A 26,798-nucleotide genomic window follows, 5' to 3' on the forward strand; every position below is an offset into this window, starting at 1 on the left:
ATCTTAACTAAATGGACACTTATAATAGTAAAGACATTTACTTAAATGACTAAAATTCAGGACAAAATAGAATATACGGCATTCCGTTCTAGATTGCGGTCCGGAACGAAATTTTTCGTCCATTTCAGACGAAACAAAACAAAAATGATAACTTAGCCTAAGAGTGAATTTAACTATGCCATGGTGACTATTAAGCAACGCAATAAGGGCACAAAAATGGATTTAGGATATTTTAAAGAAATAATTGGGGCATAACAACTTAACCGCGAATATATCTGAGTAATTTAATGCTATCTTAATGGATACAAGATTATTGCCTATAATTACTTTATTGATTGAACACACTTGGCTGAGACATTTGACTACGCATCTAGAAAAATACTTGGTGTGTTATTGTTGGGGTTTTCTCATTACATTTGATGTGTTTTAGTTGACAAAAATAAAGTAATATAAATCCCTTAAAGGTGATTTAAGGCTTCAACCTTTTATGTTTTTTCTATTTATATTATTTATATATCATTATTTACTAATATTCTTATGTCATGCAAAAGCTCTGAGTGGAGAAGGCTGCCATTCAAAGTCAATTGAGAATGTGAAGAAAGCATCTTCGTTGCAGCTAAAATATTTATTTTAGTTAATCCATTGCCTCTGTCATTCTGTTGCATTGAGATCCAATCCAATTTATTGGGAAACTTGCATTGTTTCCCACAACTTAATTTCCTAGTTCTTGTAGGTAGTCAAAATAGAAATGGGACGGTTTAGGTTTTTGGAAAACCTAAGTATAAAAGGGAAAACACATGTGCAAGCATGGTGGCTAAAGAAGAGCTTGTGTGTGTGTGTGTGTGTGTGTGTGTGTGTGTGTGAGAGAGAGAGAGAGAGAGAGAGAGAGAGAGATTCTTCTCAGGATTTCCCCTTGGTTTTTCTAGGGTTTTCTCGGGTTTCTCTTGTGTATGATCTTGGTTGAAGAAGCAAGAAAAGGGTTTTAGGTTTGTGGGTTCTGGGTTAAATCCATTGTAATCCTTATAGTGGAAGATCGTGTTCTCACCCATGGACATAGGCGTCTTAGCCAAACCACGTAAAATCACATTGTTTATCTTGTTGTTTGCTTTTATTTCTACTTTTCTGCTTATTTGTGCACGATTGAATTTGCTGGGTGGATTTTCTCAACACAATTTATGATAGTTTAGCAAATAACATTCACCTCAGATAAAATAAAAGAAAAGACACATAACGAAAATTTTTTACTTGAATAATTCGTAAAGATAACTAATTAAAAACAATATCTAATTTCAAAACCTCACTAAACCAATTCTAATTTCCAAGTAAATAAAATCCATGTTTTCCTAATCACATTGTGCTCAAACGAGTACTAGCTAGTTAATATGTAAAATAAACATGGAATCAAATAAAGAAAGAGATAAAAACGGAGACTTAAATCATCTTTACCTTAGATATCTTTTAAGAGGCTTCTCCTCCTATTATGAGGCTTTCCTCTAAAAGAAAAGACATTGTAGGTAAACGAGGGCCAATAGTCGACCTCCACCCATCCCCCCTCTTAGCTGACATCAGTGTGAACAATTGCAAAACGTACATGGGCACATCCTATTATTTCAATGGTGGGTCCGACTGTTTTCCTCCAATAGAGAAAAGGAGAAGCACTAGGAGAGCAGTGGTTCGTGGATTACCTTCCTTTTCCCCATTTAAAATCGAATCTTCTAGTGTTATTTGTAGGGACACTCTTTTGGTTCTCTCTTTTGGCTTTGTAGGAACTCTTGTCTGTCTACTAATGTTTCTGGGAACTCTTGTTTGTCTACTAATGTTTCCCAACTGAATCTCATAGTGCTTGGGCTCTCTCTCTCTCTCTCTCTCAATAATGTCATCCGAATTCAAGATATCAATCAAGTGGAGTGGGAAAGTGAGGTGTTTTTTTTCTCTCTCTCTCTCCCTGTTAGGAATGTTTGGGAGAGCTCGCTCGAACTACAGTTGTGATGACCCCTTGGGTTCCACATGCTTGTCCCCATGTCCTTGTTTTGGTTCCTAAAGATAAGAACATGTCCACTTCTCGTGAAGTCTACAACAAGTAGAGGTCACCATAAGTAGCTGAGTTGGCATATGGATGCTACCACAGTCATGCTCTGTGACGACTACATGATAGGACATAACATTCTATCTTTTCATCTATTATTCCTCCTCTCATTTAGTGGATCCAACGAACTCACTCTCTCTCTCTCTCTCTCTCTCTCTCTCTCTCCTAGGAATTGTATCCCTTTCGTCCTTAATCTTATTCTTGTCACCCATAAAAAAAAAAAATCTTATTCTTTTGTCGATATTTAATTGAAAGGGGAGAGTGTTATAAGACTAGGAGAGATTATAACTTTATTAAACCGTTCCATGTCCATGTCCATCGTGACTAAGTGCATCGCCCAGAACTCAGCCTTTCACTTTCTTGTGAAGGGATGAGGTTAATCTGACTTTCAGCCCTCCACAATAAAGCCAAACAAAATAATGTATTTGTTTCTGTATTATCGTTTCATTCTCTTCACAGAGAAGAATAAGTATACAAAGCTTTACAAAAATTGGGGGCATAAAATCCCTTGATACAGGAATGATATCTCTAGACTTTAGGCAAGTGTAAATTACACTTTCCTAATATACAAGACATTGATTAATATGGCAACAGTGCAACATGTACCCAACTCAAACTTTCCAATCTAAAATTGTGCAATGTGTAATTCCTTATATTTTGGGATACCCAACACAAAGTTTCTATTACTCCCCCTCAAGTTGGCGCATGGAGATCCGAAATGCCCAACTTGCTCAATAGGGATTGAAAATGGTTACCACCTAGAGCCTTTGTAAAGATATCTGCAAGTTGATTTGATACTTTAACACTCCCCTGCACGTGTGACCCACTTGGCAAACACGTGGCACATGTGGTCCCACTTTGGGCCAACCATCGCACGTGGATTTTTGCTATCCGGGAGGTTTGAACTTGAGACCTTTGACTCTGATACCATATTAGCTTACCAACTTCTCCAACAACAACATAAGCTGTTGGAGAAAGGCGTTATTTATCTTTTACACTTTAATACTCCCCCGCACGTGTGGCCCACTTGGCAAACACGTAACACATGTGGTCCCACTTTGGCCAACCATCGCATGTGGATTTTTGCTATCCGGGAGGTTTGAACTTGAGACCTTTGGCTCTGATACCATGTTTAACTTACCAACTTCTCCAAAAGCTTAAGCTGTTGGAGAAAGGCGTTATTTATCTTTTATACTTCTAATAGAGGGCAACCCACCTGGTCGCGACAGAGGTGAAACAATCAGATAGCCTCTAACTTAATTATGTTCATACCCTCTTTATTTTTGCAAACGATCTTTCCTTAATATTACTTTCCAAAATAATAAGCTAATTAGGAGGCCAGTTATTTTAAATCCCTCATGAAATGTCCTGATTGGATTCAACTAGCAACTCTTGAGCGACTTACCTCCTATTGAAATGAATCATTCTCTTTGCCGCTATCTACCTCTTTTGGCAGGCCTCCTAGTTCTTTCTTCTTGTTATGATCAACCGTCTTGTCTTTTTGTTTGCTAAATTGGAATATCACTTTTAAACTTTCTAACTGATTGCTAGCTGCTTCATTAGATGCCTTTATTGTCAACTCTTTTTCGTCTAATTTTGGGCTGGTGCCCTGATGCCCTTCCCATCAACCTTCAATACTCACTATATTTCATCCCTTTCGTATAGTTCTCTGTGGATTTTCCCTTGGTCTAGAGTGGGGTCCAACACAATGAGGGACCCATTGATACTGTTCGGATAGACTAAACACAATCCTTTGGGTTGTGGAGGAAAAACAAGAAGTAGACTTCTTGCTCACTGACAAGTTTAGGGACTCAAACACATTGACTAGTCAAAGAGCTAACAGACATGGTCTACTAAATTGACTATAACTCACTAACTACTTGGCCAAATTGAGTGTGTAAATACAAGTTGGAAACATCTTTCAAAGAGCTACAACTTTTTAGTTTATGACTTTTCCATATTCTTCTATCTAATAGTCTAAAAAAGAGCTTGAAAATCGGGCATAAACATTTTGGCGGGAATGCACCTGCATCACCCATTGTTATGATTGATCTATGTGGAATATGTACATACATGACTATTGATCTTAACCGTCCAATTGATGGGCCATAGCTTAAAAATTACAATGATCCTGACCTATACAATCACCGAAAGTGAGTATAGAGTTGAAATGATTTCATGTGATCACACAAAAGGTGGGTTTCGATTGCCATAATCAGGTGATGGAATTAGTATCTGATTCCGATTCGCCTGATTTCGTAGGGGTGCAACTTGGGTCGGGCTCAACCCGAACCCAACGGGTTCAACCCGATTTTGGCTCGGGTTGGGTTGGCATTTTCTCTAGTTGGGTTGGGAAAAGCCAACCCGATTTAAATTCGGGTTGGGTTAGGGTTGAGGCCTTGGCAACCCGACCCGACCCGAACCCGACCTCAATCTTCTAATTTCATAATGATTTTCTCAGGATTATGTTTTTCTTCCTTTTATTTTGTTTTTCTTCCTTGTATTTTCCTATTTGGCTGTAGATGAACCCGATTCCAACCTGACTCAACCCGACCTGATTTGGAGGCGGGTTGGGTTAGGGTTGACCATCCTCAACCCGAGGCTAGGGTTGGGTCAGGTTAGGGTTGAGGGGATGCTATCTTGGATTGGGTTAGGGTTGGAACTGACACTCTGACGGAATTAAAGGGGGGAAAGATTATGGAATCTGTTTTCCGCCCCAAGTAGTGGTATTATAATTCCACCATAGATGGCATGGAATTTTATTAGATTTTTTAAATCAAAATTTTATTTTTATTTTTTTCTCATTCTATTTAAAGGAGATTTAGAATAGGAATCAGAATATGATGTCGATTTCGATTCCTGATTCCGGCAATCCAATTGCAGGTCGAATTCAAAAACCAAGAGAGTAGTAACGTTAAGTAACAAACGGATATATTAGCAGTTAATCAGACTTCTTATCACTTATAAAATGGCCAACAATGAGGAGAAAAAGGAAGATAGCCCTTTGGGCCAATCTAACCCACATCTGCTCTAAGGCTGGAAGTATCTTAGCTTGGGTCTTGGTGGAAATAACACTAGAAACCATCTAAGACACATGCCGTGTGACTAGACTTGTTAGCGTACCCACTTCTCATCCGATCCACCAATATCTTGGCCACGAGATACTTTCGGATCTGATCCTTAATCACTCGGATCCTTTTCATAGTGCTTTTAGGATCCTACTTTGGGCCACTGTCGATTTCGAATTAAACTGTCAATCAGATTGTCCTAGGTCTTACTCAGGGCTTAGTATTAGGGGAGGGAAGAGAGAAGAAACTCTTGAGAGAATGTCATTTTGAGTAATGAGTAAGGTTGGTAAGAAAATATTCCTCATGAATATATACATAAATGAACGAAAATGTAGGATATTTTCGTACATTGGTGCCCTCCATTTGGATCTAGGATGATCCTTCGGATTTTGTTGCTACGTATGGGTCATGATCCAAAATAAATTCAGACCTTAGGATACGGATCCAAATGGCACGGTTTGAATCTCGCTGTCATGTCCAAATCGGCAAATCCTACCCATTTACATTCTCGTCGGACCGTCTGGACCCATGACACCCCTATATGTAATTGATGCCCCCGCCGTTGGTCCCACCTGACTGCTACCAATGCCATATCCAAATGTGGGTGGGCCCGTTTTATGAGGCGAATCAGATGGGTATTAGGACCACTCCTAACACCCTCATGGTTCCCTTCACCTGGGGTAATCACAATCAAGCTGGCACAGTTCAATCGATGAAAGCCATGTGTGGCCCTAGCATTTACTATGAAAATGACTTCATTCTTAGGAAATGACAAACAAAAGATGGTGAAAGCAGATAATTTTTTTGGGAAAGACAAATACAAAGGGTAAAAAATGCTGAAGAGGGAGGGGGGGGTGGAAATATCACTTCCCATTGAGATATTCTATAAAAGCTTTAAACGGAAGTTGTAGCTATTGTTGTACTGGCAAGGAAAGTTGACAATTTGACATTCCAAGTTTTACAAAATTGCAGGATTCCCATTGCACCCAAAAGGCAATAATGTCACGTGAATATGCACTTTTTGTTATTAAAAAAAAAAAAAGGGGGTCTTAAAGAAAACAAAGAATTTTATGAATTATGAAACACATATAAATTGATTATATATTAAATTCGAAAATTGTTCTTGAGAAAAAAAATTCCTCATGAAAATGATGACCAATGTAGAAAAAGTAGCACGTGGATCACCTTCCCTATAAAAAGGGATCTACACACTCAAGCAAAAGCATTCAGTCACATCTCCTTCTCCCCTTTAGGTCTGGTAACTTGATTTGGCCTTTCTCCATTCATCATTCATTGTCTGTAATTGCCTATTTCTGACTTGAGTGTCGAAGTGGCCGTCCGGAGCCACAATTCCGTGCTCACTGACGCTTTTTCTCTTAGCGCACGACTCTAGATTCTGCCAAGCCAGTTCGTGCAGTCAGATTTCGGGCGTCATCAATATTAAATTCGAAAATTGTTCTTGAGAAAAAAAAAAATTCCTCATGAAAATGATGACCGGTGTAGAAAAAGTAAGCACGTGTAGCTTCTAATAGTGATGTAAAATTTGTCGGGGAAATGAAAATGACCCCTTGATATTTATATGCAAGGATATGGGGATTCTTCCTTTCTGGAATAATATCTGCAGCTTCTATTCTTCTTTATGGCACCCAACTTGCATTTGGGTGTGTACAGAACAAAAGGCAAGTGGGTTGAAAATTAAAGCCGAGGCTGTGGAAAATTTCAGACATCCTTTGTAAAACCATCGCATACTGAATGGATATCACAAAGCATTTGGATTAAATTGAGGTAAAAATAGAGCCCATCTTCGACGTGTAATCGTTGAGAAACCTATCATAAAATAATGTGTCAATTCAGTTGGGTTTTTTTTCTTCAAAATCTTATGCCCTGCTAGGATTGCAGGAATTTTCTTGAAAAGTTCGGAATATTTTTTCCAGAATTTCCCGCTTTTCCATTGTTTGGTTACTCATGAAAAAAAGGAAATGAAACCGCAGCATTTCGCATTTTTGTTAGGGATCTTCAATTCATAATAAGACCCCTCTAAGTATGCCATAACCATGTCATTTTCTTCTAAACAACCCTCTAATATGCCCTAACCAAGTCATTTTCTTCTGAATTGTGGAAGCAGAAAGAAATCCTAAGAAAAAAAATTTCCACTAAAAATATTATTTCAATCCAATATATCCTTCGTGAGAAATTGAAATTGATTCTCCTACTTATCATTGGACACTTTTTTGGGGTAAATGTGTAATAAAATCCACGACTTCACATTGTTCATTTTCCACAGTTGGGTCATAACTAATAATTAAAAAAGGAGCAAGATTCAGTAGGGGTGCAATTTGGGAAAAATGAATTGAAATCAGCCGAACCCGACCCAATTTTATGGTAAAAAGGCGAAAAGCTCAATCAAACTTGCCAAAAATCGACCCAAGTTGGACCCCTAAGATTCGGGGAGGGATGCTTTATTGCTATGAGGTCATGCCACCATGGCCTTGGAGGCCTTAGCTTTTTTTTTTGGTGGGTAAGCTGGGGTTAGGCAGGACCGCTACCAGATATCATTAAAAGAGAAAAAATACAATCAGAGGGGCTCAAAGGCTTTGGATTCCCATTAAAAAATATATCTAAGTCGAACATCTGACTATAACATCTAATAATGTTTATTATTGTTCTTAAACATGAATATTCAAAAACTGTCTTTAGCCAACGGTTCACATTCAACAGAAAATAATATTCACGTGATTTTTAGGGCCTAGAATATCAGATGGACGGTTCGGATCATTCAAAGGTGGGACTCGGTGGATGGTTACCTTAGTTTCAAGTGTAATTTTCAAGTCCCTTTTGCCAACAATGACCATGAAATCAGCAGCAGAATCTCTTAACCATGTAGGTGTACATTCCTACTTGTTAATTCTTTCAAATTCTATTTATTTTGATACCTAAGATTTAGCCTAGCACGCATTGCCTAATCTCTTGTTACTTTGTCATGCAAGAGAGGACCGGCCGGTTGGCAGAGGTGCTTTAAGCCAAATGGTGATGCATCATGAGAGCCAAATCAGATCAGATCGATTATGGGTCCCTTATCGGCTGGATCTTTTTCAGAATGTTCTTTGGATCCTTTTTTTGGAGTCAGGTCAGGGTCATGATTCATTTTGGATCCTCCATCCGGTGAAACTGAACTAGTGTTGAGTAGCATTTACATATATCTGTGCCCTGTATTCGTGTATTCTTTTAGAGGACGCTAGCTCCATTGACAGCCCCACACAGTTCAAATGCTACAATTAAAGATAATCACACTTTATTGACAGCTAAAACACTCACAAAAAGGTAGTGGGAAAGCACTAAAGTAAGAATGTAACAGTTATCTTTGCCTCCCTCCCTTTTAATTGAGACCAAAGTTTCTGCAGATTCCCATTATTACTATGGCATAAGTTTGACTGCCTCGGGCAAGCCTAACATAATCCTTCTCCAATAAATGTTGGTTGGCCCCTCTATTTATCCCTATCAGACACGACAAGATCAAGGGAGATTATAAATTAAAACCCTTTTATTCCTTATACTTATTTTTTTTACTAGGGACACACCTCAATCAATGCAAAATGGTTGATAGTCGTAAAAACACCAGAGGGGGGCACATTTATTGTTATAGCCCTAAACTAGCCCGAAAGAAAATAAAAGCCTTGCAAAATTTTTGTAGATCAACTAGGAAGACACTTCTTGATAAATAAAAACGACCTTAGTCTTAAGGGCAGTGATAAATCGACCCCCCAAAATGATAAATCAACTCCACATGTGTCTATCTCTCCTAAGGGCAGTGATAAACGACCTCAATCTTAGAGAGAGAAAGACACGTGGGGAGTCGATTTATTATATTTGGAAGTCGATTTATCACTCTCCTAATCTTAATGCACACGTCGCATGTGTCACACAAGTTTTTTTTTTTTCTAAGTGCCAACTGCCAAGCCGAAAGAAGTTTTGATTGGGTGGCATGTGCCACGTGTTAAAGCACCGTGCATATCACATGCGAAGCTATACCATTTTCAAGTTTTCATGGGGTGATGGAATGTTTTTTGAGAAGATAAAAATCCAGCCGTCCATCTCCATCCAAGGTTAAAAAAAAAATTAAAAAGTTACAATAGTATAGAAATGAGGGCATTTAACTTTAAGAAAAGCATAGAAAAAAGGAGCGATAAGGGGATGAAATATGCATGTAAAATATGACTGCGAGGAAAGAAGAATAGCTGTCGTTTAATATGCGAAAGGAGTCCACATCAAAATCAAACACTGTCTAATGGAGGGACCCTTTCTTCACTCATCAGCAAAGTTTCCCTTTTTACCTTTGGCAGAGACGACAAAAACTCATTACATAAAAAACTCTCTTCCAAACAAACACTAGCCATTAAATCAAACAAATGCCATTCCATTCCTCACTCTACTGTAAAAGCTATGCTCCAAGTAAACAGATATTGTAAACAAACTATCAAAGAGCTTAATTCACTGCTAACACATAATTTTACAATTTTCTAAGACAGCCCAATTCGGAGGCCAACATCCAAAGATCCGAATCGAATTCATCCCTCTATGATCTCCTCCTTCAGGGTTTCATAGCCCAAGTAAAATGTAGTAAACGAGAGTTATGGGCAATGCAATCAACATTCCGAAAATAACCCTGCAATTCAGAAAACAAAAGAAAAGGCTTCAGGCCTTTAGATAGCTTGGGATTTAATGCTAAAAGGATGAGAAAAAAGAGGTGTAGGAGATTTACTCACGCCGTGCTGAGAATATCTGGATGTACGTTGTATTCCTTTGCAAAAACAAAGGGGACAATGCCTTGAGGTAGTGCAGCCTGTTTTTCATCCAAACCAAACCAAACCAAACATCAGAAAGGAAAAAAAAAAAAAAGTTAAAACAAAGGTCAACTTTTATATTGCCTTTAAACCCATTCTTTTGTTTTTGAATAAAAAAAGGGTTTGCTTCTTGGATTCTTTCTGTCAGAAAAGAAGAGAGGGAGTAGTGATGGTGGTGACCTGTACAATAGCTATGTGTAAGAGATCTCCTCGCAATCCAACAGCAATGGAAGCTGCTGCCATTACAGCTGGTCCTGTAAGGAATCTCACGGCCATTGCAAAAGTGGCTATCGAATTCCCACATGCTATGATCCTCGGCTGCAATGCCATGAACAGTCCTGAAAACACATAAAAAAGAATGACCATTTCATAAGAACTAGAATGTTAAAAAGTATAACTCATTAGATAACACCAACTCTAACATCTTAAGCTTTTGGAGCAATTGGTTGTTTGACATGGTATAGAGCTATCAGAGTGGCTAATAACCCAAAAGGAGAGGAGTGTTGAAGTATAAATGATTAAATAACACCAACTCTAACAAGGAAGGAGATGAAATGACGCAAACAACCAAATCAAGATATATTCATATGCTTCTTTACATCTGGGTTTCTTACAACTCACCCAAGCTGAACATTGCCATTCCAAGTCCGGCATCCGACAGTATGGCGATAGACTTGGCTACAATTGCAGGCATATTAACATGCCACCTGTAACAAACCCAAGATATGTAAGTCCAAAGTTTTATGGATACTAAACACTCAATTAAAGAAAGATGTTTATATTTTAGCATAATAACAATACCTAAAAGAGACTAAAGACCAGGTGAGACCGATTAGGCTGGAATAAGTGTTAGGATTTCGAATAAGTTTCCTCCAAACCATGATCAGAATAAGCCTCGTCATGACACTAGCCGGGGGCATGGCTTTACCCTTTCCATCACTCATCTTACTTCCGTTCATTTCAGCTTCTTGCAACTCTCTATTCCCAAAGCTGAATTCCTCTCTCTCTAGATACTCTTTTGGGGTCTCTCGTTGAGCCTCTCCTGTCAAATCCCAGGCAGAATATCAATTCTATCAAGCAGTTACTAGAAAGAATGTGTGAAAAAAAAAAAAAACTAGATTCGGACATGAAAGGACAAATCGTATATTAGTACTTAACCGATCGACCTGAAATTTTAAACCCATAAAAAATACTTATAGATCGAAAACATGTCAAAATTTTAGCTCATTCTAAGGGTTAGATCTTGATATCTAACTGGTTTAACAAACGTACCATTTCCTGGAGAAACTGCCATACGAACTTCTTTAACAGAAGGATCACCACCTCCATATTCCTGACTACCAAACACATCAGAAACAGGAGAAGCACTCGAACTCCACACGAACATATGAAGATCTTTCCCCCCTTCTTCCTTTTTCCCCAGAACTTGACCATTAGGCTTCTTAGTACCCATTACAGTATTCGGACCAGAAACGGACTTAGACCCAGTAGGAGAAAACATGCCCGGATTCGGCCCAGGATAATGAGCATTATTATGACTATGAAATCTTGACTTAGGGTTACCACTCTCTTCTTCAAAATTCGAATGCCTTGGTGTCGGGCCTCGGGCCTCCGATGGGCCGAAATTGGAGTTCCTACCTCCGGCCACCATGGAATAAAAATCAGTATGATTAAAGCTCGAACCCCTCGGAGTTGGATTCCTTGAAGACTGCAATGAATATATCTCGGCGTTGGTCAGATTAGACGGCCGAGGAGTAGTCCCCGACAGTCCCTGAGACCGCCGAGAAAAGATCTCCGACCGCGAAGCGTTGGATTTTCGAACAGTTATATGAAGCTTCCCATCTTCTTTAATCTCAGCTTCAGTTTCAAGAGGTTCCCGGCCGTCGAGCGACATAACGTCAGAGTCCACGGCAATTGAGACTATGCTCCCAGCGGTGGCCGGAAACTGCTCGGTGATTAGAATTCTTGCACCTCTATACTCAAACAAGAAGAGCATAAGGGTGTACCAAATGATGCACTGTAAAACAACTATTTGTACCATGAGACTACCTGAATATTCTCCATACATTCCTTTTAAAAGAGGAATGCCCATAACTAGAGTGTTAGGGAGAGTGGAAAGAGAGAAGAGAGTTATAGTCCATTCCAAACACCCTTTTTTGCTAACTTTATTCCAGATAGCTAGAACAGCTAAGACTACGAGTTTTTGAAGGGTATCAGCAGATATGAAACGGAGATTCATGGTGTAAGGGTTGTTGGTAGATATGAAGTGGAAAGAGAGGAGAGGGACTGCGAAAAGAGCGACGAATCGGTTTATGCCTGAGCACTGATCGGGGGTAAAAATTTTCCACCATTTTACGGAGCCATAAGCTAAGATCATGGCCACGTAGAGGGGGACTACGGCGGTCATAACATGGTAGAAATCTGATATGTTTATCATCTTTTGTTAGGAAAGATGAAGGAGAGAAAGGAGAAGAGAGAAAGGAAGATGAAGAGGTAAAAGGAGGAGGAAAAAGAGATGGGTTTAGGGCATCTAGGAGCATGTGTTTTGGTTTTGTTTTGTGTAGTGGATTGTAGTAAGCAGAATACAAAGTATTAGTATTAGACTAGTGAGAGAGAGAGAGAGAGAGAGAGAGAGAGAGAGAGAGAGAGAGAGAGAGAGAGAGAGCTCAGTCTCCAAAGCTAGATGGGTTATTTTATTTTTGGGTTTTTTTCTTGTCTTTTGGGGGAGATGGTTAATGGTTTTGCTTTGTGTTGATTCTTTGTGGGTTCAATGAAAGGAAGGAGAGGAAGAGATGAATATAAGAAGGGATAAAAGGATCTGATTCTTGTAGTACTAGTTTTTTTGTTTTTTTGTTTTGTTGGAAACTGACTGAAAAGAATGGGGAGAGTGCAGAGGGAGAGATGATTAAAGATGGAGGAGAGTGTTGGGTTTTGTTATATAGAGGGAGTATATGATGCGTCAGTCACTAACGCCCATTTCGAAGCACAGGGTTTTCTGTATTGTATTCTGTTTGTTCTTTTCGATGAAAAAGAAACCGGTAAAATCCACCGTTTTTTGTGATTTTTATACAGACTAGAGGTTGGGAAGAAAAGGATTGAACATAGGAAAATACAAACATGTTACAGTGTTTTTTTTTTTTTTTCAGATCATCATTTCATTTGCTCATATTCGCTTTTGCGGGAATAAACGATATTCCTTGCGCGTGCATAAACACCATCGATTGTAGCAAATCGTGTACGGCTTGTAAAACAAAGTCGTGTCGTCCGATTATACAGACAGGTTCGTGCGGATATCAGTCCCTATAAATTTTTATTTTATTACATCATCTTTGGCCGTAAAAAAATTAGAAGGGGGTGTTCTTTGTAAATAAGGGGGGGTATTTAAGATCTCCCAATTAAACGGGAGATGGACTAGCAGGAGGACCATCTTATCTTGTTGAACGAAAACGAGCATGATCTAATATGCACTCATTGAAGTGCTTGGTGATCACGGCTGTTGATCTGACGGGCCATGATCTTACTTTCAACACGTCGTGTGGCAGCCAAATCCCCAGTTTCAAGGGTAGAACCCTGACCTGTTGGACCCCCCCCTATTGGCAAAAAAAAACACGCATTTAATAAGTGTTAAACGTGTTTTGAACATTTTCCTATTTGTCTTAAAAACTTGTAAACGAAGTAATAAACGGGGAGCCGAAGAAGTTTTGCTACGTATGATCTCAACAGCAAGGTCCACGGTGTCGGGACCATGGTTCAGTAAACATATGGACTGCAAAATCCTAGTTATCTTATCCCCTGCTGCAATGCAAATAATTCTTTCGGCTGTACACCCAGCGCCCGAAATTTGTTCCTCTGATTTTATGGGTTAGTTGCCATGAATATGGACGTCAGAGTTACTGTCCAGCTGTTGTAACTTGCGAAGCTATTGGTTTCCAGACCTACATGGCATAATGTCATTCTCTGGATCAATGGTAGACCTTTTGGCAAACTTTTTGGCTTCATGTATGTTAAATCAAGACCGTCGATCTTGTAGAACATCAGGATGCCACTTGATCTTGGTCCCATCTCGAACATGCTGCGTATATGATAAAGGACAACAAAAATCAATGGTTTAGCTTTGTCTTAGGCGTTTTTTCTTTTTCTTTTTTTTTTTGGATTTTGAGAATTGACTGTGAATCCAAAGCTGATTATTGGACGCAAATTTACGTTTTGCATTTTCAAAATTGATTGTGAGTCCAAAGCTCATGATTGGACCCAAATTTACGTTAATTTGGAGTCCAATAATCAGTTTTGGACTCTGGATCAGTTCTCAAAATTCAAAAGAAATAGGACCTTGTGACGCAGGGATGGCGTACGATCGATAACAGCGATTACGATCAGATCAAAAGTTACATAGGATAATCGTGGTGCTTAAAAAACTAACCGTGGGGGAGGGGGGCTCCAAAAAAGAAATGCAAAAGCACCTTTCTCCAAAACAACACTTTTACTCAATCTTTTAATAGTCCAAAAAGTTGCTCCTTACCATTCGTTCTCCTCAATATTGTTGAAAAAACAAGGTGGAGATTTGTAGAATAGAGATACTTCAAGGCGCACAATCGCTTTCCTTAAGACGATAATTCAACCCCACCAATAGTGTGCAAAGAGGACCTCAAACTCATTTCCAATATACAATGAAGCCTGGATCCTAACCAATTGCTTGATGACGTTTCGCACTAAAAGGCACCAAACACGAATCACCCTTAAATTTTACAAGCATGTGAGACTCAAGTGTCTGCTTCTGCAAGGTTTTAAATTTTGACCGAAATCCGAAATTTCAGGTTTCGGTCAACCCCGAAACCGAAATTGTAGATACCCGAAACGTTATAATATTTTGATCGAAATTTCATTTTCCCTGAAATTTCGGCCGAAATTTCAGGAATTTCACTCAAAAATCTAGATTTTTGTAATTATTTAATACTTTCCCAAAATTTCAACCGAAATTATGAAATAAAGTATTATTTTATTTGGTTTTGTGTATTTTGCTCAAAATTTTGAAATTTCGGACTAAAATTTTGGTTTCGGTGAGGTCCGAAACGCTTTTCGAAACTGAAATTTGAAACCATTGTTTCTGCAGAATAACAATACGCTTCAAAAAAAACTTTAAAAAGACAGTAAACAACAAAGTTATAGCGATTTAAGGGAGTGAGAAATGTCTTTAGGATGACTAAATTCGAATTCTTGTGGTAATGGACATTTTTCTGTTGTATTTATAGAGTCTCGGGTGACTTTTCTGTTTGAATTACACCCATATAGGACACCTTTTCATAGCGGGTTGAATCCTGACCGTTAGATCGTGCCCATCCGTGATGCTATGGTCGAGATCAATCCTAGAGTGGTTATTGGTTTGTGTAAAACCTCCACCCTTCCCCTATAGCCTCTAGATCACGACCGATCATCAACCCAAGGCTTAGATCGCACCCGATTGGCTTCTGAATGTTGGGACATGAATGGAAACGATCAAATGGTCAAGATTGTACCCGATCAGACACTAGCCATTGGACATGATTCAACGCACCAGATCGAGGCCGATCCAGCACTAGTCGTTAGACTTATCCAACGCGATACTACGATCCGGATCTCACTTTTGATCCAACGACTAAGATCAAATCTAAAAAATTTAAGCGCTCCAATTGCGACGATGTGTGTGTGCAAAGTGCACCAAAAAGTGCCCTACAGCGAATGCCATGCGCGCGTGCGGGGTTCCGCGGCTCTAACCATAGGCTAAAACCCAATTTGCAATAAAGAAAAGAAGAGGTGTGTGAAGCTTTATATACCCATCGCTTTCTTCCGACGTGGGACTATTTTTCCCACCACACTTCTAGTCTCTTATAAAAAGTAACTTTTACCAAACTCTCCCAGATTTGTAACTTGAGCGTCGGAGTGGTCTCCCAGATTCCAAACTCTAAGACCCCTAACGCCGTAACATGTGTTCTTTAAGCGCAGGACGAGCAAGTATCAAGCCTCTACCCAAGCCATGTTGGAAATGTAAGCTTGCCCACGAAGAGGATTTCGGCACCATTTTGCTAATTATGGTGTCATCAACTCAAAGAGGACTTTGGAAGCTCAGAGGATGAATGCTTTAGAAGAGCCCCTTCAATATAAATTTGTGATTACATACAATGAGGAACACCCAAGGGGTAATGGATCCTACCTTTGAATGACCTGAACAATCAAAACCCACATCTAGGCAATGTTTCACGTTTTGAAAAAAAAGGATTACATTGAAGAGTACGGCTAGGGAAACCGAGAGTACCACCGAAAAGGGGACCTAACTGTTGGTTTCATTCCAACTAAGGGTGTCAATTTTGGCTCGGCTCGAAAAAAGCTCGGCTCGAATCCTTAACGAGCCGAGCCCGGGTTAGGCCAGGCTCGGCTCGTTAAGGCTCGTTAAGAATTTAATATATTTAAATATATATATATTATATATTAATATATACATTAAAAGGGTTGTCCATGAAGTGAAAAGGGGGGGCAAAATAAGTCACTTCATTTTTGGAACCCCATTTGTTACTAGGACCACCCCCCATAGTGTAAAAAAAGTAGTCAAATTACACTAGTAGGGCTGTCCAGGGAAGATGAGGGGTGTGAACATAATATAACCCGAGCTCGGTAAGGCTCGCGAGCCTGAGCGAGCCCGAGCCGAGCCGAGCTTGTGAGCTTAACGAGCCGAGCCGAGCCTGGCCAAGCTCGGCTCGGCTCGGCTCGTTTACACCCCTAATTCCAACACTAACAAATTGATTATGGCCACGTACTCAGAAGTGACCTGAGCAATCTCTAAATAAAAGAACGGAATTTTTTTTTTTGGCACACGTGGCGCATTCTAATTCCAGGTCATATGCTTGGTGGTACTCTCGGTCTCCACATCATTTTCCAATTTTGAATTGCATAGGATCCAAAACAAGACATAAAATCAGCCATCCTATAGGGCTGGCTGATTTTTGGTACACACCCTATCTATAGAAGAGCCTTCCAAATAAATGCTTTGGATCCCCCAAAACATGTGGGGCCACATGTGTTTTTAAGCCTAGAGGATCATCCTAACCCTGCCATCTGTTGAGGGAGAAAATGGGAAGAAACATGGACACACAGTGTCTGTTCATTTTCCACTCCATCTTTGAATGGGTTAGGATGATCCTATAGGGCTGATTTTTGGTACACACCCTATCCATGGAAGGGCCTTCCAAATGAATGCTTTGGATCTCCGAAAAATGTGGGGCCACATGTGTTTTTGAGCTAAAGCTTAAATAAGCTATAGCTTAGGAACGGTTTTTTTTTAGAGGAAAGTGTTCCTAAACTATAGCTTAGATAAGGGGGCTATTTAACATCTCCCAAATAAATGGGAAATGGACTAGCAGGACCATCTCATCTTGTTGAATGAAAACGACCATGATCTAATATGCACTCATTGAAGTGCTTGGTGATCACAGCTGTTGATCTGACGGGCCATGATCGGGTGACCCAATGGACCTAGATCTGATGCAGAATGGAGATCTCATTAACAAGATTGAGGCTTAAATAATTAAACGGCTTAAAATCATATTTCGGACATCTTTTTCTTCACCTTGATCAGTGATGTAGAATCATCTGCAACAAGCGGGATGCGCAATAGGGCTCAATTTTGATGGCCAACAATATCGACAGACCCAATCTCTAAAATGTTGATTTTTGTATGACTCAATCGTGCAAATGAAATCTCAATTCGGCATTGGACGTAGACCCATGTGGGTTATGTTCTTTAACCTAGCTCCCACAGCAATCCAATCAACCCCAGCAACCGTACTTTCAACACGTCCTGTGGCAGCCAAATCCCCAGTTCGGAGGGTAGAACCCTGACCTGTTGGAGCCCCTATTGGCTCAAGAGAACGTAGTGATTAAAAAGTGTTAGATAAACGAAAAACACGAAAATACATGCTTAATAGGTTTAAAATTTTAGTAAGTGTTAAACGTGTTTTGAACATTTTCCTATTTGTCTTAGAAACTTGTAAACGAAGTAATAAACGGGGAGCCTACGAAATGCGTTTTTTTTCCAAAGAAGTTTTGCTACCTATGATCTCAACAGCAAGGTCCACGGTGTCTGGACCATGGTGCAGTAAACTTATGGACTGCAAAATCCTAGTTATCTTATCCCCTGCTGCAATGCAAATAATGCACTGCAGCAGGGGACACGATTCAACGCACCAGATCGAGGCCGATCCAGTACTAGCCGTTAGACTTATCCGGCGCGATACACCGATAGAGATAGTCCGCTCTAGGTAATCCAAGTCCAAGTTTCTGTGCAAGCTCTTCTTGTCAACATCATCCAGGCCAAAGCCCAACTTACAGTATGATCTTTATAATAAAAAGTAAGATTTCTATCAATCCTGGATGTGTTCATATAGAGAACCTTTGTGATAACGGCTATAGATAATAGATAAGATTTAATTAAGAAGATAATAACAATCTAATCTAGTTGCCTAAGCAAGCATTCCTACTTAATCTACCACCTAATCAAATCTATAAGATCTTATTATATCTCATATATTTTTACACTTGAAGCCTTTTCATAGTAAGAGAGTTCAATATATAACTATAGAACAAATCAAATATATGATCACAACTATTTCTTAAGCTTCCACAATCAATTCATTGCAATTTGGGGTGAAGAAATGGCCAAACATACTACGGTAAATACAGAAATGGTATGTAGCCAAGACTAGATATCGTATTGCGACATGGAGAGATTGTCCAATCTCTCAAGATTTTCTATTTTTAATGAATTGTCATTTAGAGAGATTTCTCAAGATTTTACATTTTTAATGAATTGTCATTTAGAGAGATTTGGATAACTAACGAGCACTCATCTATACTGTATTCCCATTGAAGTTGGCCCTTTGCTCGTGCTCGAAAAAGCACTATAAAAGGAACCCTCCTTGTTAGAGCTTTCTCATAGCTTGCCACCCTATGAGTCTTGTTCCTGTTTTCTTTCTTCTATTGTGTTAATTTGGTATCATAACATGGCTCAGGGAAGAGGAAGTGCACACCCAGCCACGGCAGTCCTCGCTGCCTTGCTACTTTTCGTCATGGTTCATTCTGAGATGGCTCAAGCTGCCACTTACACTGTTGGAGATGCCAGTGGGTGGACATTTAACACCGTCAATTGGCCCAATGGCAAGAGATTCGTAGGAGGAGATGTACTTGGTATTTCCCAAATCTCCATCTTTCGTTATAGCTAATGCACTGGCTCTCATCGAACTAAAAATAATCAATTATGCACAATAACTTAGCACTAAGATATCATTATCCTTATGTGTTCCCAAGACATTGTATGATGAAAGGCCGTACAAACACGTACCCATCATCCCAACCTTGATATTTGATCCAACAGTGACTCACATTTTGAGGAACCGGTGTTGGATCAAATATCAAGGGTGGTACTTCTGCCGCACCACGTTACGGTGTTTATACGAGGCCTTTCATCGTATAATTTCTCAAGTTTTCCCTTCTATCCTTGAAGAATTTTAGAGAATTTATATTATTCTTGAATAAATTACAAAGAGTAGGTTAGTGCTTATATAGAGCACTTACATGATAAGGATGGAAGGGAAATCAAGATAACTATGGAAGAAAGAATCCTAATCAAATCTACCTAATTAAATCTACTTTCCTAATATTTCTCGCTTGCCTCTTCATATCCACTTGCCTAATTTATCTAGTCTCCTCATTTAGCCAACATACCCAATCTACCTCCAAGATGATCCAACGGTGAGATCTTAACATAATCCAACTGTTGGATCCCACAAATTCTAACATGCCCCCTCAAACGCATATGGATTGAAAATCGATATACCATGAAGAATTTTGGAGATATTCACTAATCTTGGATGATTTACAATAGAGCTCAAGGTGTGCTTATATTGAGCACATACATGATAAACATAGAAAGAGATCAAGCAGACTATGGACAGAGATAATGATGGAATATTCTAATCTAATCTACTTACTAATTAAATTTAGCTGCCTATTCTAGTGGGTTGCCTCATTAACCAACTTGCCTAATCTCTCGCAAGAAGATCTAACGGTGAGATCTTAACACAATCCAACTGTTGGATCCCACATATTCTAACAATCCTTTACTTTTTGACCAAGATAAACTAGTGTTAAAAGAGGGAAATTATATGATGAGAAGCCGTTGGATCAAATATCCGGGGTGGTACATCCATTGTACAAAATGTTCATTTATTGGGCCACAAATGAGTCACTAAACACATGCCAGATTGATGTATACCCCGAAGATCATCTCCATAAGATGAACCTAACACTCCGACGTGTAGAGGGACTGCACAAAATTTATTATTATTATTTTTTTTTGAATGGCAAATATTTATATTAATGAAATGAAAAGTACATGACAATACCAAAAACAAGAATACACCACCCCGAAAATCCACTCAAGGGGGAAGGAAATCACACAGTTCCAACTTTGGCCTAGAGCACCCTTCCCTTGCTAACCTATCTTGACGGACTGCACATTATAAAAGCAATGAACCCAATTACTGTACTTTCTAAAAAATACATAACTACTTCAAGCGCATCAACCATACATACAAGGGATCCCGAAAGGCCCCTGATTTTCACTTCTATGCTTTACAAAAAAAATAAAAAATACTAGTGATGCTTCTTTTGATAATCTTGTGCTTTCTATGGTCCAGTTTTCAAGTACAACCCAGCAGCACACAATTTGGTTGTGGTGGACAGCAATGGCTACGATAGTTGCACCGCTCCCGCTGGATCTAAAGTCTTTACGAGCGGAAATGATCAGATCACGCTTGAAAAGGGAATGAACTACTTCATCTGCAGCTTCCCGGGTCACTGTGAGGCCGCGATGAAGATCAAGATCGCAGTTCAGGCACATTAATTAGAGCTTTAATCTGGGTTTTCATCTAGGATAAACAAAAAGACATTTGCTAATAGATGATTACTCTGAGAGCAGTTCCAAATGTTTGGGCTTTATGTAATTTGATTTAGTACTAAATAAAGGATAATGGTTGTTCTTGAGCCTTTGTTCTATTTTACTCTATTTGTTTGTCGCGATATCAGCATTTCTGTTCTTCTCTATTTGTTGATAAAGGCATTTAATTAGTTAGCGTAGTGATATATTTGCTCCCTTTTCTTCCTGGGCCCACCCCCTTGTAGTGTTAAAAGAATAGTCATAAATACAATAGTGGGAAAATATATCCATCATTTCCCATGGGAAATGTTATAAGCACTAGTGTATTTTGATGAGGTCACTCCTCACTTTATCAAAAGTACAGTATGGCCTGCACCATAAGATGATCCAAACCGTCCATGAGATGGGCCACGGCCTAAATAGGTTGTGCCCCAAAAAATATTTCCATAAGTTGATCCTAACCCTCCAATCTATATAGGGTTAGGATCGACCATCTAACATTCAGATCAGAGGGTTAGGATCAACCTATGGAAATGATTTTTAGGGCACAACCTATTGAGGCTGTGGCCTGTCAAATGGATGGTTTGGATCATCCTATGGTGCGGGCCATACCGTACTTTTAATAAAGTGAGGAGTGCCCTCATCAAAATACAGCACTGCCGATAACATTTCCCTTTCCCATAGAGGTAGAGTTGGAAGGAGATTTTATATTATATGTGGCAGTGAAGTCTAGTATTTTTCAAAAAAGTATAGTGGGGCCCACTTCATAGGTTGATCCAAACTGTTCATTTGTCAGACCACAATGTAAATAAGTTGTACCCTGAAATCCATTTCCAAAGGATGATCCTAACCCTCGAATCTATAGAGGTTTCTATAATGTGCAGTCCCTCTACAGATGAGAGGGTCAAGATCATCCTATGGAAATGATATACTGATGATACGAAAGCATGACTATGTACATACATGTACTCGTTTTAATAAATCCATTTTTTCAAAAAACCCAAACATATTAAACACGCTCTATTCATTGCTTTTTAACTAATTAGTTTGCTAATTATTGTGTCATCAACTCAAACAGGACTTTGGAAGCTCCAGAGGATGAATGCTTTAGAAGAGCCCCTTCAATATAAATTTGTGATTACATACAATGAGGAACACCCAAGGAGTAATGGATCCTACCTTTGAATGACCTGAACAATCAAAACCCACATCTAGGCAATGTTTCACGTTCAGAAATTTTTTTTAAAAATGGATTACATTGAAGAGTAATGCTAGGGAAACCGAGAGCACCACCGAAAAGGGGACCTAACAAATTGATTATGGCCACGTACTCACAAATGACCTGAGCAAATCCTTAAGTTTAGGAAAATTAAAAAAAAAAACGGAATTTCTTTTGCGCACATGGCGCATTCTAATTGCAGGTCCCGTGCTCGGTGGTACTCTCGGTCTCCATATCATTTTCCAATTTTGAATTGCACAGGATCCAAAACAAGACATAAAATGAATGGTTCAGATCATCCAAAAGTGGGATACAATCTCATTGTGATACGTACAGTGAGGCATAGCAATATTGCATATATGGGCCTCTGCTTTAGTTGATCTGAGCCGTGCATAAGATAAAATTTATCTTGGATCACCAATATATGGCGGCCCCATCCCTGTGGTTTAGGATGAAGGGCTAGGCTTAATCAGCACAGAGATTAGGTTATTAGTATGCTAAGCATGGGTCAAATTTTTTTTAAATTTTTTATATATGTTTGAAGAGTTATGGGCATATTTGGCGAATGAAAAGAATGGATGTACCCTTGAGTCCTTGACTGTGAGGGTGGGGATATTTATAAGTGTCAGGATATTTCTCATATTAAAATTGAAGATATGGGGTAGGCACTACTTGATTAGACAAGAAGATGGGTGTCGGTTATTTTATCAGGTAACCTTGATCTAGGTTTAGCTTGGGTTCAGCATGGGGTGTACTAAAGCCATGGGTTGCCTTGACTCAATCATGCTTGTCACGGTTGCCTATTTTGGACTCGCAATCGCTTCTTAAAATCCAAGAGACATTAGGGATTTTATTTTATTAGTTGTCTTTTATCATTTTTGAAGAAGGATAAAAAGAGGAATGGGCTCTTAGATTGTAAGAGTGGTAGTGACAAAATTGTCATTTCTTAGTTCCTCTCTCGATTAGCTTTGTGTTTATATATGCTTGATTGGTAGCTTGATCGGCTCCGATTGCTCTTGATATACAATTATGCATGATGTAGGCATTTTGATCCTTTATGGCGCTCTAATTATGTGTTGGGGGATGAAATCGGTTTATACGGTACCGACCCTAATACCAACTCCAAATACAAGCAAAGGAACTATCAATACCGACCCAACTCTCCCGCCAGATTCGTGCCACACACCACACCGAAGCTACTTCCCTCAGCATCGGTACCGACTCTCAAGAAAATGAGGCACGACCACGGAAATCCCACCACCAAGCAAGAAATCCGGGTGACCATTACACAAAACCCGCCTCACACGTCAGAGAAAAGATTCAAAGGTTCCTACCAAGACCGACATCCCCCATCTCCACCTAGGAATTCAGGGAACCACGCCCCCACGATTGTAACCGCCGCCCATTACGCCCTATGTGGGAAAAATTAAGGGCATGACCGGCGCCATGGACATCGTGGATCTCCTCCCCTATAAAAGGGCATCCACACACCCAACCTGAGGTAGCATTACCTCAACCCTAACCCAATCAATCTAACCCGACCTAGGGTGGATTAGAGTTGGCCGAGGGCAAGAATGCCTAAAAAAATCACAATCCTAAGATTTTGAATATCGCGAAAATTAGGGAGACAAGGATGGGGTTAGGTCGAGTCAGGTTGCCCTAGGCGTCAACCCTAATGCAAAATGAAATCAAATTGGGTTGGCTTTTCCCAAACCTAATCAAACCCAACCTGAGCCAAAATTGGGTTGAACAGGTCTGGTTCGGTTTCAGTCCTTGCACCCCTAACATACATGCGCTCATTGCAACTTGGGTCGATTTTTGGGAATTAGGCTTCAGATTTCACCATAAAATCAGGTCAGGTTCGGGTTGATTCCAATTCATTTTTTCCCAAAAGCTCAACCCGACCCGACCCAAGTTTCACCCCTTCATGTCCAAGGACACAAGCATTGTGGCGTGACTGCACCTTGGGTGTGGTGAGAGAGAGAGAGACCTAGTTATTGAGAAAATCAGCCGGGCCAATCCAATCCGATCCGATGATGAACACAGAGATTTTATACGTGCCAAGATGCCTACAACCTTTTTTTTATGACATAAGTTATCCCCACCCCATTTTAGGGCGGGACTAATCCCCATAAATGCACGCAATCACCCTTAAACCCACACCCAACGGGTTTACGACTGGGGATTTGAACTCTCGTCGCTGGGAGCATACCCATGACTTTAAGCCAAAGAGCCACACCCGTCCAGGTTAAGATGCTTACAAACAAGGCAACTTGTCCAACACTAGTCATCCTCTCAAGACTCTTCACCACCATAGGCTTGATACTGTGACTAAGCGGCGTCACGGTTACGTTGTATGTGGCGTACCTACCCGGAAGAAGATAAATAAACGTGGGTGGGTGGAACAAGGAATCCCAACCCCACTACCCTGTTAGAGCTCTGTGCGTGTGAAATGGATGAGGGCCAGCCTCATCTCACGGGCTGAACATGCGCTTCATCTCTCGGTGGGTAGTTAGCTTTCCAATATATCCTTCTTTTTAATTCCCACCATAGTCTCAAATCTCCTCAATTTTCTCCTTTCCTTTCTTTGCATAGAGAAACTGAAGTCCAGATAAGAAATCTGTCAATATCCCACCAATTCAAAAATGGGTAACCCAGATGAGAAGATTAGAGAATCGTCAGATATTGCAGATTTGACCCAATGAAAATATCATATTTTAGCCAAACCAGGAGCTTCTAGCAGATCACTTTATATGGGCCAATCCTGACCCCTGAAGTGCACTTGTAAATTCTAATCCAAAGTTATTTTATAAAAAAACAATGGAAATAATAAAATCAACCGACCAAGATTCCATCAAATATGCTAATTCATGGTGGGTCCACCTTAATGGAGAGGATCACACCATCCATCGCATCGTGTGGATTGGATTGTTACTCTATAAATGATATTTAAACTAGGCTTACTGATATTTGCACTACCATGTTTTGATATTAAGACAAACTCACCTTTTCCTTTTTAATTGGCTGTTGAGAGCTTTTTGGGAATTGCAAGAGCTTTTGACAGCTCATTAAATAATAAAAGACCAGGTGAGTTCGTCTCACTATCAAAATATGGTAGTGGGAATATCAGGACCCTTAAAATTGTGATTGGTGCAACATGATAAGAAGTCTAGAAACCCCTTTTCCACAGTAACATATCACTGTGGAACGAGAAATGCACCGGAAATGACTGTTTTATCATTCACCTTGTGTGTGGGCGTATGGAAGTAATGACATAGACAACTCTTTCCTACTTTCATTTAAAGTTACTTTGATTAAAGGGGACCTGAGTAGAAAATTCTGCCATCCACAGTGAATCTGGCCAGAAAAAAGGTCTGTAAAGTCCATCTTAACGGCCTTTGTTGGGTGGTTAGCTATTTTCAATGACCTTTAACTAGCGGAAGACCTGCAAGAAGTCCTTCCTTGGACTCCCAATGGCGTAGAGGCTCAAATTCCAAGTTTTCATCATTATTTTACCATAGTCTTCTTTTTTTATTTTCATTGAATGGGACCCTTCATACATGCCCAAAAAGCCCTATAAAAGGAGCACTCCTAATTAGAGATTTCTCACAGCTTGCCACCCTTGAGTCTTCTTCCTTTCTTCCTTCTCTTTTTTGGGGTTAATTTGTTTGCATAAAATGGCTCAGGGAAGGGGCAGTGCACACGTAGCCATGGCTGTCGTGCTACTTTGCCTTCTGGTTCATTGTGAAATTGCTCAGGCCGCCACTTACACAGTCGGTGATAGCGGTGGGTGGACATTTAACGTCGTCAATTGGCCCAACGGCAAGCGTTTTAGCGCCGGTGATGTACTTGGTAAGTCCCAATTTCTCATAATTTCAAGTCCCAATGTACTTGGTAACTCCCAATTTCCCATAATTTCAAGTCCCAAATGCCCATTTCGCTACATCAAATGCATTGGACCTCATTAGAACTCAAATAACTAGCACTAATTCACAAGATCTTATAGTACTAGGTTCCCAATTAATTGCCCATAATTTCGTTACAACAAATGCACCGGATCTCATCAAAACTCAAAGAATTGGTACTAATTCACAAGATCTTAGTACTAAGATAGGTGATCCTTCTCTTGTTCCTTTCATGCTTTACAAAGAAAATTATAAGTGATGCTTCTTTAATCTTGTTTTATTCAAACTCAGTTGACAATCTTGTGCCTCCTATGGTTCAGTTTTCAAGTACAGCCCAGCAATCCACAACGTGGTCGCGGTGACCAGGAATGGCTACAGTGGGTGCACCACTCCGAGAGGATCGAAAGTCTTCAAGAGCGGAAATGATCGAATCACGCTAGCAAGGGGGCAGAACTTCTTCATCTGCAACTTCGTGGGTCATTGTCAAGGCGGGATGAAGATCGCAGTTAATGCAGCATAATCGGAGCTTTAATATGGGTTTTCTTCTAGGATAAGAAGACATATATTTACTAATAGATGACTAGTACGAGTGGTCCTAAATGCTTGAGCTTTTTGTGACTAATTTAGCACTAAATAAAGGACAGTGGTTGTTTCTTGAACCTTATTCATTTTTTCTCAATTTGTTTGCCATGCTATCATCAAATTAATTAATTAGG

General features: G+C 39.7%; 2 protein-coding genes and 1 pseudogene across 2 annotated transcripts; 2 read left to right on the forward strand and 1 right to left on the reverse strand.

The window, feature by feature from the left end:
- Positions 1–9,547: 9,547 nt before the first annotated feature.
- Positions 9,548–12,922, reverse strand: LOC143881723 (putative auxin efflux carrier component 1c). Its single transcript, XM_077384975.1, has 6 exons — positions 11,268–12,922; positions 10,797–11,037; positions 10,617–10,702; positions 10,176–10,333; positions 9,918–9,994; positions 9,548–9,817 (listed from the first exon to the last, which is right to left on the reverse strand). Exons 1-6 carry the CDS (start codon positions 12,430–12,432, stop codon positions 9,751–9,753), a joined length of 1,794 nt encoding a protein of 597 aa, XP_077241090.1. The 5' UTR covers positions 12,433–12,922; the 3' UTR covers positions 9,548–9,750.
- A 6,102-nt stretch (positions 12,923–19,024) lies between these two features.
- Positions 19,025–20,925, forward strand: LOC143881296 (basic blue protein pseudogene; annotated as a pseudogene).
- A 4,729-nt stretch (positions 20,926–25,654) lies between these two features.
- Positions 25,655–26,741, forward strand: LOC143880917 (basic blue protein-like). Its single transcript, XM_077383896.1, has 2 exons — positions 25,655–26,029; positions 26,403–26,741. The coding sequence occupies exons 1-2, from the start codon at positions 25,855–25,857 to the stop codon at positions 26,600–26,602; spliced, it is 375 nt and encodes a 124-aa protein (XP_077240011.1). The 5' UTR covers positions 25,655–25,854; the 3' UTR covers positions 26,603–26,741.
- Positions 26,742–26,798: the final 57 nt, after the last annotated feature.

The sequence above is a fragment of the Tasmannia lanceolata genome, unplaced genomic scaffold (genome assembly GCF_043159265.1).
Source record: "Tasmannia lanceolata isolate RefF3 unplaced genomic scaffold, GAP_Taslan_0.1 ptg000007l, whole genome shotgun sequence".
Classification (NCBI taxonomy): Eukaryota; Viridiplantae; Streptophyta; class Magnoliopsida; order Canellales; family Winteraceae; genus Tasmannia; species Tasmannia lanceolata.